General features: G+C 46.5%; 1 protein-coding gene across 2 annotated transcripts in view; it reads left to right on the top strand.

The window, feature by feature from the left end:
• Nucleotides 1-14,590, top strand: part of CORO1C (coronin 1C) — a 48,636-nt gene that overhangs the window by 25,417 nt on the left and 8,629 nt on the right. For both annotated transcript variants that reach the window (XM_082324648.1, XM_082324647.1), the window contains exons 3-4: nt 5,664-5,786; nt 13,023-13,152. In XM_082324648.1, coding sequence (XP_082180774.1) covers nt 5,664-5,786; nt 13,023-13,152 — 253 coding nt within the window. The remainder of the gene's footprint in view (nt 1-5,663; nt 5,787-13,022; nt 13,153-14,590) is intronic.

Here is a 14,590-nt window from a genome sequence, read left to right as displayed (position 1 = left end):
GGGGTTTTACCGCTTTATCCCAGGACCCTAAAGTTTTAGGACACCGATTAGTTTTCCTTCACTTGGAAAGGTAGTATGCCTATTTTACTAACAGGGGAAGTAATTGCCATTGAAATCATACTTTAGGGATGGAACAAAAGAGCAACTGTATATCTTGTTAGTTGTAATGTAATTTCTGGGCACTGGCAGGTCTCTCTGCTTTGAATCTCTGCATCTTCTGCCCGAAGGGCTTCCTCAGCTGAAAGTTTGCTGAGGCTGAAATTTAATTTTGAAGTGTGTTTAGAGCTTTCCTCTAGAAACTGGGACAGACATCAGCTGAAATGCTGGAGCTGTGCTGTGCACCCAGCTCTGAGTGATAGGAGTTAGCAGTTTGGGTTGGGTTTTGGGGGGTTGTTTCTGTTGTTTTTTTTCCTCCTTTTCTAAGGCCAGCATGCGAGTAGCTGATGGTTGCAACTAATTCTGTGAGGGATTCTGCAGATAAGCAAGACTTTTCTGGGGTAAAGCATCCTGCAGTTGCAACCAGCTCTTATATCTCCATTCTCCAGTCAGCTGCGAGCACCCACTGCAAACCATGAAGTCCCCCAGCTGCTGCAGCTCCTCTGCCAGCGGCGTGAAACGAACCTCACCGTTGCTGCCTGCTCCACCCGGCTGCCCACGCGCCCGAAACCCTCCAAACCGTGCTTTGAGCGGTGATGCCAAATCCGCTGGGCTCGCACAGTGCTGTGGTTTTTACAGCCCTGCTCTCGCTGCTCGGGTAGGGTTGGCTTTGTGCAGGATTCCTGTCCGTCACCGCGTTTTTCTTCCCACCTCTTTATGCATCCATTTAGGTCTGGGCACTCCGGAACACGGACCTTTGTCTCCGTTCTGTAGCAGCCTGTAATGTCTACTGTAATGTCGCAGCCCTGCAGCTGTCAAGGTGATAAAACGAGAACAGGAGCGCTGCCGAGGAATTTTTGGAGGTCACAAGCAATGTTTATCATGGTCCGGTTTGAAAGCAGTATGCAGTTATGAATGCCTGAAAGTCTCTTATTTCATGACATTACAGTAGACCTTTTGGCAGTAACACTTTTCATAATCTTCCAAATTAGTTATGGATGCCTTGATTGGTTTGCTGGGTGACTAATGTCTATTTGTCATGGTCATGAGAGCGCAATGCACTTTCATTACATCCTACTGCAGTGTTTTCTCCCCACTGCCTCCTGCGTGACCAGCTGCTGCAACCAGAGGTGGAGGCTCGGTGGCCAGAGCACATTAAAACTTCACTCAACTGGAGTTTGTGAAACTTGAGTTTGCTGTAAGGAAAATTTAACTAAGAAAAAAGGAATATCCTCTCTAACAGAGAAAAGGTACCAGTCAGTTTGTATTTCAAACTTTGCAGTTGTGACCCGATTTCCTTCCTCAAACTTCTGCAAAGCGAGGGTGGGGGAATTGCTTTTGCTTGTGCAACTCGATGCCACTTCCCTATTTTAAATGGCGATCTTAATGAGCGCAACCATGGCTTGAGGGAAGCAGCTGTTCTCCATGGCATTTTTACCATAATCCATGAGCTGTTTCCTACAACCAATTGCCCGTTTCTGGCAGAGAAGTGATCATAAGACAGTCAAATTAATTCATAAGACTACCACTTTTAGGAACAGTTTTCTTGTGCTGCTTATCTGTCCCTTCTGGATTTAGTAATTTTTTTTCTCATCTGTCTGTTTTTTCTGATCTGGGATACATGAAAGCACTGAGTGAATTCATTTGGTAAGGTCAGCTTACCACCTCTTGAAGGACCTGAATATTGAGGGTGCTTCTAGTCAACGCCATCCAGCATATTAATACTAATCCTCAAATTCACCTTGTTGGCTGACTTTTTTATCAAATACAACTCTGAGTTTCAAAAGTTGTTACTGTGATGTGTTGCTCAGCCAAAGTCCTAATGGATTATGAGGAGGATTTAATTTCTTGAAGTCGTACTGAGTTAATTTTAAACTGTTTATCAGCACTTGAGACTTATTTTAAAAAATCCTTAACTAATTAAAAGATTACATTTTAAAAATAAATAAATAAATCCTCAAACCTGGGAGCATTATGGTAGCATGAAAAAGCACCCATCTGGCAGCAAAGTTGCAAACCTCATGGTGTTCTTGTGGGAGAGGCATTCCTTTTAAAAGGAATAGCGTTTAGAAACATTGAATTTGGTAATTTTACAGGCTGGCAGTTTTTTTTTTTTTTTTTTTTTTAACACCCTACTGCAGGGTTCCTGGTCTTTCTCTTTTGGGAAAGCCCCCCAAATATTGTTTTTAAAGCTCTTCTGTGCACAGCTAATCCGGCACGATGCCAGGAATCGGGGTCCCCTGCTCCGGAGAGGGGAACGCGGCTGGGAGGAGGAAGCCTGCGGTGCAGCCTGCATGGGCAGCGTTTACAAAATGGGCTTAGAGAGGTGGTAAAGTAACTCACCTGAGTTAAACCCAGCTCCTTTCTTACCCTGCTGGGCGGTTGAGGGGAAGGTGAGCTGGGTCAGGCCCTGGGGTGGTGACATGAGTTGTTGTCCTTTGACAGCCCTCCCGATCCCCTTTGAAGGGTCACGCTTTCTAATAACAGTGTTTTTTCTTAAAGTGGAGCAGATCAAGTGCCTTTAGAAGCATTGCTGAGGAGAACTCTTGCTTTTTCTTACGTGTTCAGGAAAGCACCGTGGCTTCCTCTGTGCTGTGAAGGCGGTTTTGTTATTTCTGACCACAAGTCAGTAACTTCTCTGAAAGTGGTTGGACTTCTGCTAGCTGAACTGCAGCTTCGAGCAGCACGGCAGCCTTTTGGCCAGTAAGCCCTTCTGTCCATTTACATCCTTATTTCTTCTCATTTTGCTGTTTCAACGCTATTCTTTGTCGACCCTGGTGAGCAGCCGCATTGGTCCTCTAGTGCAGCAGTGCTGTGCCCGAGGGTAGAAGCTGATGCCGCTGGGCTGCGCGTCTCCCCTGGCGTTGCTGTCGTGTTTGCAGGCAGCGTGACATCTTCTGCTGTTTGTACTCTGCTTGCTTGGTTTTGTAAATTTTTGTGAATAAATACGTTTGAGGTTGCTTGAAGTTATTGCATCTCCCACACTGCTTCTAAATAACATCTCGTTTTCCCCATCCTTACTCTGTTCCCTTGTTAGAAATGGTTTTCGAACGTCACTATCCACATCCAGGCAGGAAAAAGGTACACTTTAGATGCTTATCCACATCATCTGTATTCACCTGTAACATGGTGCAAAGATATTTCTGCTCAGTTTGGTTTAACTTCCCCTTTGTGCATCTGCAATTTCTTCTTGATCCAGATGGCTCTGGCCCGAGCAACGTATGCTGTCCTCGTCCAAAACAGCCATGCCTGTGCATCCATCTCAAGTTCCTCAGCTTGATGACAAGACGGGGTTTTATTCTAGCTTAGTGACAAGACTGAGCTTTACTCCAGCTTGCTGCTTCGCCCGCCGAGGGAAGGGGACTCGCTCTTCCGTGGCAGCTGGAAGCCCGTGGCCGCGCTGGTCCCTTCTGCTTTCGGGCATTGGGAGCTCTCTCTTGCCACGGGCTCACACAGAGCCTCTGTTGTCTGGTGTTCCTCGCTGCCCTTGGAGCACTGCCGTTTAGTGAGCTAATGGAAGTACAAGATAGCTGGTTTAAAAAATGAGCTTCGTTTTAGGTGATCAAAAGCAGGCGGTGGGGTTGCCTGGTCCCTGCGGTCAGCTGGCTGTCACAGGCAGTTGGCTGCTGCTGCTCGTACTGTTCAGGTTCATCGTGATCAAAACTGAAAGGTGAAGTTTGTGGTTTAATTTGTTCAAATTGATTTTTTTTTTCCCTCCCTCCAGTAATGAATTACTGTAAAAACTCTAAACTAAACTGACAAGCACTTGTGCAGCCTGCAAATAATTACCATAGGCTCCTCTTAGAGGATTGCTCTGAGCCCTGCGTAGGAGCAAGAACAGGTAGTCACTGACATCTCGCAGTATTAGTCGTATTTTTTCTTTTGGTTTAGGTCTATATTTGTATTTGGCCTGTAATGTGACTTCTGAAATATGTTCATGTGCATATGCTCTGCATGGTTCTTTTTTAATTAGATAATTGAAATGGATGGACTATACATGTCAGTTGGGTGTATTAATTTTTTAAATCCTATTTCACATTATGGCATCCAAGAGGGATTACACAGACTTTAATTTTTGAATGTCTGGTTTATGGCTTTTCATCTACAACGCTTTCACTTTTAATAATTTCAAAAGCATTTGAATCACTGAGTCTTTTTTGAAACCAAATTTGGCCATTTAGAAAATAGTGGTGGTTTAGTTTCTGTAACTTAGTCTGTTTGGATCTGTATCTTGTTTTGTTGCTAGTAGGAGTCTTCAGGTCAGTAGTCTTCAAAAGCCAGTATCCAGCATTATTCTGATCCTTTGTACGTAAGACAGCGTTGAATAGGAACAGCCTTCTGCATGGAGATGGGTAGGAGGCATATATTAAGAGATGTAACCTCCAAGGTTGGGGAATGTCGTCACCGAATGGCAGAAGTGAAATGGCAACCGTTTCTTCTGCATGTTTAAACATGAAAGAAGATGACCCCGTCCCAGACCTCTCTCTCCAGCCCCTCTTCTCCCATCGCTCATAAAAAGGCCATCGCAGCATTCCCTGGAAACAAAACACCTCGGAGGGGGACCCGGGTTCTGGCCCTGGAAGCGCCGGAGTCTCCTGCTCACCCTGCCACTACTGCTGTGTGTCTTTAGTATTTTAAATATTGCTTCCCATGTGTGCAAGACTTGACCAAGAGAGAGAATGATGATTAGCTAGAGTGATTATTTCCTTTTGCACAGAGGAAGCTGGGTACCAGGTGCATCGGCAGTTTGGGGGGGTCAGGTGCTTCAGGGTGTGAAGGGGCTCCATCAGTGAAATGCAGACCCAGTTGGCAAAGTTGGTGTCTTCGCAACAACTGCATTGGCATCACTAGATTTGTCTCGGTTCAAATGGGAACATCTCGTTAGCTTGATTTCTTGGAAAGTTCATCTATGTAGTGAGCTTGACTTTGGCAGTGGGCTGGTGGCCTTGGTCCTCCGGCCATAGAGAGGCAGGTACGGATCAGGGGTGGGTGGCTGTGGCAGTCTGTGTTGGCAGTATTTATTCCTAAAAACAGTATTTTACTCTGCACAACTGTTTCCTAGAAACTTTCCTTCTAAGCAAAATACTTCTATGATGAAAACAAGCAGACTTGGTAAATTCAATGACCAGCAACACTCTTCAATTAAAATTTTAGCTTGGTTATCTTTAGCTGTTGCTTGCCGCCATTGTGAAGCTCAGACAAAGCCAGAGCTTCACTGTGCGGGCAGAGCCCTCTTCCCGAAACACTGGGGACAGACAAATGGATGGCATTGCAGCAAACGCTGAGATACAGGCAGCAAAGCATCCCTGCATCCGAGGGGGTCAAAGCCCTCCCGTGCTGAACCTCTGAACCCTTGTCCTGCACCAGTGGGAGTTTCCAGCTAGTTGGTGCTGGAGAAGAGTCGCTGGTTCATTTCCTCTACTGATACATGGTGATGATTCAAATTTAATGGAATTGTGAATACTGAAAGAGTTAATGGAGAATTAGGAAGCATCTTCCTCTGCTCTGAGAGATGTGCTCTGTGCTGTCTGTGTATTACAGCTCTCTTCCTTGTTTTCCCCCTTCAGACAGGCAGAATTGACAAGTCCTACCCAACAGTGTGTGGCCACACAGGACCGGTGCTGGACATAGACTGGTGTCCTCATAATGACCAGGTCATCGCCAGTGGCTCTGAGGACTGCACCGTCATGGTAAGCCTATTTAATGTCTTGCGGGGAGACATTTGCTTTATGCTCAAAATGCTGCTGCAAATGACACTTGTATTTGTAAAGAGATCTCCTGTACCGACGCCGAGGGCAGAGTCCTTGCTGATGTGAGAGTGGTCATGGGCATTCTGCAGATCACATTCTGTCTTGGCTTAAGAAATGATGCTATCTTGGCTGCAGGACCTAGGTAAAAATTGGAGCAAAAATGGCAGAGCAAGCTTTATTACCTGCATAACAGCAGAATTTGGACTCACCCAACTGGCACTTTCTTCTCACGTTATGTTGGAGAAGGTGCAACCTCAGACTTCTGAGATCTCCTCAGCACTGAGATGGCACTTCGAGTAATGCACTTGGTCTGTGTCTTCCTGGCTTTGTCTTCAGTTGCTCTTCCATTTTTCCTTCCCCTGGGGATTTGTCTGATGTTTGGGAAGAGGGAAGAGAAGAAAGAGTGCCAGCCAGTGGTGAGGTGTTTTGATATGTACTGCTTTTCAGAAGACTGAGGTGGTTCCTTACCTCAAATATCCTAATGGATGTAGTGGTGTGTGTTGGGAAGAGGTGGGGATTGGAAGGGAATGAGCCCATCAGGCTTCAGAATTGCTTCATCTCTTGATTTAAGGGTGACACTTTCATTTTTCCTGTATCTACAGGTTGTGAGTAGATGTCAAAAGGTTTTTTTTAAATAAATAAATAAAAAATAATCCGAATTCTGCACCTGCAAACCTTGGTCCTGAGACCTATTTTACCTCAGCCAGAGCCCACTGAACAATAGGCGACCTTGCTCCATGATGGATGTGGAATCCCGTGTATGCAAACACAGCAGAATAAGTGAAAGAAAATCCTTGTAAGATGAAATAATGCCAAATAACTTCAGTGATCTTTGGCCATATTTAGAAATGCTGTAGGCTGAATGTTATATTGAAATCTTATTATAGATCATGTCAGATAAATTCCTTTGCTTCTGTTCATCGTTAAAATGTTTGGGAGGGGATTCATCCCAAGAGGCTTATCCTGGGACAGCTCTTGCCTGTGATCTCTCAGTCTTGGAAGCTGAAGCATGTTAACAAAATGTACTATATTTAATATTAAACAAAACAACAAGCTTCTGTGTTTGTAATGTTCACTACTGGGCTAGAACTAAGCTTTGAAGGATGCAGGAATGTTCCTCCAGAAACCAGGATCCAGAAGGGCTGCGAGTCGGAAGGAATGGTCTCTGAAACGTGAGCATCAACAGCGGCAGGCGAAGCTAAGGTCCATAGCTGCCTTCTTGGAGGCAAAATAAGTCTCTAATCCAAGTGCAATGAGAAGTATGTTGCGAGGCTCCAGAGGGATTGAATTATGTAGAAAAACCAACAGTGTTCGGTTACAAGTTGTCCAAATGCTCCTAACGTAGACACAAACTGTCTGTGAGAATTCAAGCCTACAACTGCGCAAACAAGCTCCGCGGGGCGTGGGTTCACGGTAGGTTGTCTGCTCGGCGGTTGCTGCTTATTTGCACACGCTGAAGCGGGGGGCGAGCTTCCCCTCCGTCCCCGGAGGCAACACGCGTGTGGACAGACACCGCGGTGCAGCTGGCTGCCAGTTTGCACGCTGGTGTTCGTGGGTGGTACCTGTTGGTGTGATGATGTCTTGAGTGGAAGGGAGCAAGCAGCTGGGAAAGTGAAATAAGTCAGTCCTTGCTGCGCTTGAGGGAACAGGCATACGCAACTCATGATTTGGAAGATGTTAGCTGCATGTTAGCTGGAGGTTTAAAATGCAGTGAAGCTGAGTGCCGGCAGTAGCGATGAAGAAAGCAAAGAGGGCTAGCTGAAGGCCTGAGTTGAATCTTCTGTTAAGTATCGCATAACTTCTGATGGGAAATGATGTATCCCAAATCATTTGGGACAGTTGTTAACTGGGCTGGACAGAGCTAGAGTTTGTAAAGAACAACCCTGGCCTGGGCTATTTAGAAACAAACTGGATGATCTAATAAGCCTTCCCATTTTTAATTGCTTTTCTGTCCTGGCACGGGTAATTTAGCATCCTGTTTTCTTTGCTTTTCTTCAATAAAGGGTTTGGAGTCCTGCTTCCTGAACAGCCTGTCACTGAATAAACTCATCTTACTTTAGAGGACATGTGGTTGGTTGTTCATCAGCTCTGAACTCTTCATTAGCCACCATGAAATGAGAAAAAGTTATGTCGCAGAGGAGATCATGTGGCTTTCTGCAGAAGTGCCAGCTGCTTTTAAAAAAATACCCTATGTTTTTAAAGACCATCTGTGCCTTGGCACTCGAGGATTTAGGATCTTAGCCTCGGCCACAACAGATCTCATCAACGTCAGCTAGACATGTACTGAAGGAGAGAGCGTGGCTTTGAGATGCTGTCTAACCAGTGTCTCCGAGATGAAGAGGGCTGATTCCCTGCAGCCATAACTTTGAACTGTGTGCAGACTTTGTGTTGCACAAGGAAGGTTAACTTGGCCCTTTCAAAAGCTCGAAGCATTTTCATATAAATAAAAACTCAGATTTGTAGAAGGTGGAAATACCCTGTGAGCTGCATATAAACCTTGAACAGGTAGGGTACTTGAGATCATTAGACCAGGGGTTGAAGTATGGGACTGGGAAAGAAGACATCTTTTTCTGATGCTTTGTAGCTTGGACAGCTTTAGAGGTTTTAACTGTTTGCAGCTGCATCAAGATTTGTCTGATGAAAGGCACTTGATAGGTGTGATCTGGCAGTGTCAGGTGATACACTCGTTACTGCTGTCGCATCTGATGCATTCAGAAATTATTTGGAGGTGGAGAAGAAAAAGATGGTGGGGGGCAATGCTTAGGACAGGTCACCCTTGCAGGACCACCTTTGTGCAGGTCACGGTGCCGGTGGGTATAAGCACATCACTGTCGGATCCCAGCAGAGGAAAAAGTAGAATGGACCTCTCCAAAACACCGCCTGCTTTCTTCTCTGGGGGAGCGTAGGCTTGTGGAGGAGCAAGTGCTCTTCCTTCATCCCACGCTGGGTAGTCCTTGGGGCACGCGTTGGCCTCTGTCCCCTCCTGCCCTTGCCAGTTGGAGTCTGAAGCCAACAGATTCCTTTTGAGTTGGCAAATGCAACTCGCTTGAAATGGTTCGAGATATAATGAAATACTTGTAGTCTGCAAGTGTTTTAAGTATTTCCTCTTTATGCCTTGTTCTCAGTTCTTCAGAAGGTGGCCCATTTCATACGTCCAATGTAGCAGAAGAGCCCTAATCAGGCATGCGATGCCATGTAGGTAATGGCAGTAGCTTCTGCCCCATTTGCTGTTTTTTTTTCCGAATTTCTCTCTTCTTTTGCAGAAGAGCGGGAGGGGGAGTCTCCATCTCCTCTGCTCTGAATTGCTCTCAGAAAGGCTTCCTTTGCAACGGCATGGCATGCAGATACCTTCTGTGGCCTCTTCTGGTGTTCTCTTTGAAGAATGATTTCCTTGTGCCAGCAAATGAGGAATTACTTAAATATTCATGCTTGATATTCTGCTGAGTGGCTGTAATGTACTGCAGGTTTTTTAATTCAGCTGGAAAATGTTTTATTATGTAAAGGCTTGTAGGTGGTATCAGCTGGTCTTTCTCAGGTATGGAAAATTTGCTTCATCAGAAGGTGATTACTAATGAGTTTGCATGTAATGGCCAGAGTAGGGTTCATTTGATTGAGCAAATTGTTTTAAAAATTAAACCAGAGCCCTTGCAATGACCCGGGACACCAACCTGTTAGCAGACAGTTAAGATGTGGTACCAGGACCGGCTAGCTGTGGAGAAGGTCTTATAGCCATCAAAAATGGATGCACAAAGTGCCTTTTCCTGCAGCGATGCAAGAGCAGGGACATAGATAAAACCCAGGGCTCAAACTCATTTGGTTCCTCACATAATGTGAATATAGGAATTGATGTTGTTTCTAGAAATTGACTTTATCTTCTCTGCAGGTTGGTGCAGAGCCAGAAGAGACAGGTTTTGGTTCTCTTTAAAGTGTATAAAAAAAAAGCGCTGGAAAAGTTTGCTTTATTTTCTTTCTCGCGTGCTGTTTGTGCAAAAACCTTTCCCCCTCCTGCTCTTCCTCTGAGACCCAAACCTCTACGCAGCACCGTGGCGTGACTTCACTTCCTCGAGCACAAACAAACCAGCCATGTCAACGTAAAACCCCCACACAACCGAAAAAAAAATCACCCAGCAACCCAAAAACCCCCACAACTGGGAGAGCTGACAAACTGTTACGGATGTCCAGTTAATCTTGCAATATTTTAAGGTTTCCTCTGTGTGCTGATCCTGAGTCCTCACCTTCAGCAGGCTGGGTCCTGCATCCAAAGCAAAAGTTCCTTAATTTGCCCTGTGAATCTAATTTCATCCCACGCTGAAGGCAGGCACCCCACCCTGTGCAGGAATGAGTGGGCCAGGTCGCTTGGGAGCATACCCCGACCTTTCACACTCCTAGGTTTTTCATTTTTTTGTTTTTTGGGTTTGGTTTTTTTTTTTGCAATACCAAGCAAGATTATTAGGTCAATAGTTTCTGTAATCTGCAGAGGATTACACTAGTCTGCAGCTGCTGTAAACTATAGGGGCTTTCCCTTATTGAAAAAAAATCTGTCTGTCCTCCAGAGGCTTTTAAAAAATCCTTTTCTTTGGTATTTTGCCTCTAATATCTCCCTTTCCTCTCCCACCCCCTGCACTCGCTGGCTCACGTTTACACTTGGGCCTGGAGTTTTCTGGCTTGCAAGTTGCTTTGCTACGAAGCTGCGCTTGCACGGAAGGATCCCTGCGCCGTTCCTGGCTGAGACAGCGCAAAACAGAAACGGGGAATCTCGGGGACCCGGTCCCTTTGCTCCGGCTGCCCCTCGGCAGGGAGGAAGGTTGGTTGCAGCTGCAGGTGTAGAAGCTGCTCTGACCCCGCTGCTGTCCCTGCGTGCTGCTCCTGGGTCTTTTTGTGAATAAATTAAATTTTCAAAGCTTCCCCCACAAAGAGAGTGAGGCTGAGTGAGTTGGGGCAGGCCACTTTATCACACCGTTTCTCTCAGGGGGAGAAATGGCTGTGTTCATCAAGGCTTGCCATTTTTAAGGGCTCCTCAAGACTCTGGAATAACCAGATGTCTGGCTTCCCGCTTAATCCTCGGCGTAACATCAACTTGCGTAGGTCAGTCTTGGCTGTCATGGCCTTTTCATCTAGTGGAGAAGTGGTTTTGGTGTTTTTTCTGTTTCTCATCCCCATGTCAGCTGTGCCCCAGCATCTGCCTGCCAGGTGGAGCTCGTGTTGAGCATCCTCCGCCCCTGTGCTGGTGTCCCCTAATGCTCTGCTGGGCACTTCCCATAGCTCTGCTTCAGAGCCCCTGGCTCTCCTGCATCGCCTCTTCTGCTGGGGTCTCCCAGCTCTCCTGTGATCTTTCCAACTTTCTTACTGGTTTAGGTGATACCCGTTTTCTGCAGCATTGCATCAGTGCTTACAATCGTGAGGGATTTGGAGGCAGTTCATCTGAGAGACCTGCATACAGTTACGACGTGAGGTGCAGGTACCCGTTTTAGCAGACTGACGTTCAAGTTCCCCTGTCAGCAGACAGGTTTTAAACTGTTGCTACTGTCAGGTTGTTATTCCCCGACTGGCAAGACGAAAGCTGCTTCTATAAAAATTGACAGCTTTGTAACCCAGTTTTATCCTGTGACAGGCAGGTGAGATGATCTGTTGCGGTTCGCAAGGCGTGTTGTGTTTCAGCACGGTCCTCTGAGAGCGTGCTGTGGCTGCAGCCGCTAGCAAAGCCGGTGTTGAATTGGAAGCGAGCAGGACGACGCCCTGCTTCTCCAGGCTGACCAGCTCCACTTCGCAACTCCATTTTTAAAACACGATTGCTGGTAAAAGCCTCCGTTTATGTCATCTTGGTGCTAGCACTGTTCCATCGGGCAGGAAGAGAAGGAGGGATTTTTCAACCCTTGCAGAGAAATTCCCTGCTGAGGTTGCGTGCCCGTCGCAGGTCATTCCTCCTGGGATGCTGAGGGCACTGGGAGGGACGGCGCTGAGAGCTGTGTCAGTGAAAAGTGAAATCATTTTAGGAATATTTAGAGGGGAGCTGGTACACACTGAGAATTTTTGCATTGCAGTGGGTTTTGTTTAAGCAGCAGCCATCCCTGTGAGAAGGGAGAAACTGGGATTAGCGCAAAAATCCATGTCACCCTCATGCCTGTCTGCCTTGCTTCCGAAATCCGCTCGGCTCGCATCTGCTGGCTCTGACAGCTTGCTTGGGCATCGTGGGCAGGGTCTGGCAAGCCCTATTCTCCAGAAAAAGCAAACAATAGAAGGCGAAGCAAATGTGCTCTGATGCTGCCACCTATCTATAGGTAGCTATAATTGCTCACTGATGGACTTCATTTGATTTTTTTAATACACTATATGTAGGTCAAATTGAGTTCAAAGATGATTGTCCGGTGCTGAATTGCAGGAATAGTTTTGGTAGGGCTCATCCTGCCTTGGGGCATGGGGTGATGGGTTTTGTCTCTCCCGTCCCTGGTCCCTGCCAGTTGCAGAAGCCGCCTCCTTTGGTGCATAAACCTGCTCTGACTCCACAGCTGGAATTGCAGTGCCCTCAGGTCCTTGGGGGTCTGTTCCTCCTCAAGATGCTTGCAACAGCAGGGTTGTGTAACCAAGCAGGCAAGAAGTGAACAAGGCAGTTTGCTACATTCGAAGGTAGTTTCTGCAACGCTAACTTGGGCTGCTTTAACCTTTGCCCGGACCAAACTGCTCTTCCCTAGTTAAATGGCATCTGAAAGGAGGCTCTAAACATAATGTGAAAACTAATTGCCAGTATTTCTAAAGAAATAAAAAGTAGGCACCAGTATAGCTGCAATATTGTCTCTCCGAGGGACAAGCATAATTTGAAAAGACAGCAGCTTGTTCAGATGGAATTTGAGCTGCAAGGGAAATTTTTTTCCGTCCTTCTCAGGCAGCATCTGAGATGAATGGATCTCTGGATACAGCAATAACGGGGCGTTTGCAGCGTAAGTAGCCGGTGGTTATGTGCTGGCAGCCTGAGCTAGGAAGGATGTCACGCACAGATCAGCTGAAGGTTTATCGGTGGCTGGGAATGATTCCCTCCCGGATTCTCTCTTCCCGCTTATATTGAGAAGCGACAACTCAGCCTTCTGCCATGGCATGGTACAGGATGCCGGAAGCAAACGAGTAACGCACTCTTCAGAGGGCACGACCCTTGGCTAACCATCTTTCCTTTCCCCTTTCCAGGTGTGGCAGATTCCCGAGAACGGACTCACCCTGTCCCTGACAGAGCCAGTGGTAGTGTTAGAAGGCCATTCCAAGAGAGTCGGCATTGTGGCTTGGCATCCGACGGCACGCAATGTGCTGCTCAGTGCAGGTACGGTGCGTCAGGGCTGTGGGGTCAACGAGCATCTCTCCCTCGCATTTTGCTCGCACGCCAGGTATTTTGGAGAAGAGCTTGTCGACTCCTTTTCCTTCTTTCCTCTCCCAGCTGCTTAGGGCCAGTGAATCACAAGACTAATGGCAGTGCCTAGGAACACGGATGCGTGGCTCACAGCCCCCTCCTTATCTTGGCCTTTTATTATCTTCAGTTTACAGGGACAAGAACCAGGAAATTGTCTGGAGGCATGAATTGCAGTATTAAAATTGTTCCAGACTTTATTTGATCTGCAAATTTCATCCACTGATAACTATTTATGTCTGCACTCTCCTCATCCCTGTTTTCATATACTTTTGTAAAAGGCCCAACTGTGTCTCCTTTTTGCTGATCCCTGCAAGGTGTCTCAGAGTCTGGCTGTTCCTTCCACAAGCTTTCATTTTCAGCATTTTCCAAATTGTCTCCTTGACTGGTATGGTCTATGCAATGAGATTCTTTTGACCACTGAAAAACAGTCACATAATTATGGAAATAAAATGGATAAGTCATTATCCATTAGCATGGTCTGAGGCTTTCATAGCATGACCTTTAGGTTGGAGCCCAAGAAAAGAAGCCAGTCCTTTCAGCTGGACTGTCAGATGAGCTGTGCGTTTTCTGTGACATAAATACCTTCTGAGGTACCAGTTTGGTTTTGATCTGGTTTCCCCAAAAACGCTTGGATTTGCAGACCTTGTGGCAGTTAATGTAATGAAACTCAGTGTGAGAACATACAAAAGGAGAAGGTGATTTTTCTGACGTAGCTTCCTCAGACTCCTGTACTCAGGAGCACCAAGATGTGTGTGTCCGGGCAGTCCGGCCAGGATTACTCTTACGAAACACAGAGGAGAAGGGATGCTGTCAGGTCATTGCAGTCTCCAGGGTTCCTCTTGGTGACAACAAACTGGTTTTGGATGTCTTTCATGCCCTTTGGGAGTTCAAAGTGGTGGTTATCTTTTGCCTTGTTACATGTTTTTGCCCCTCTGGAGCCTTAGGAGAAATTGCTCCGTCATGCATTGTGCTTTTCTTCCCTTACCTGGTCCTCCAGTCCTGTTCTTTATTTTGCTGTCATCTTATCTTAGCCTTTATTCTTTGTCTTCTTGCTGTCTGGTCCTTGAACAAAACCACCTGCCTGATGGTTGTAGTCCTTGTGAAACTGCTGACCTCAGCTTTTCCTGCCTGCCGTTCTTTTTTCTCCTTGTTCTGCTGTTTCTCCTGCTGTCACTTGCCTATGTTCCATCCGTGCTGCTTTTACTCTTTCTGCCGCAAATCTCTCTGACCTGAGAAGGCAATGACTGGCTGCCAGCCAGTGTTCTCACGTAGAGTTGTAAGAACATCGCCTCTTTGCCCTTGGCATTTCTTGCTCTGTGGTCCTGCAGCTGAGCCGAGACCCAAGAGCTCC

Source organism: Platalea leucorodia (assembly GCF_965183815.1).
Source record: "Platalea leucorodia genome assembly, chromosome: 12".
NCBI lineage: Eukaryota > Metazoa > Chordata > Aves > Pelecaniformes > Threskiornithidae > Platalea > Platalea leucorodia.
The sequence above is the reverse complement of the archived record's forward strand: the minus strand, read 5'-3'. Positions and strand labels throughout refer to the sequence as shown.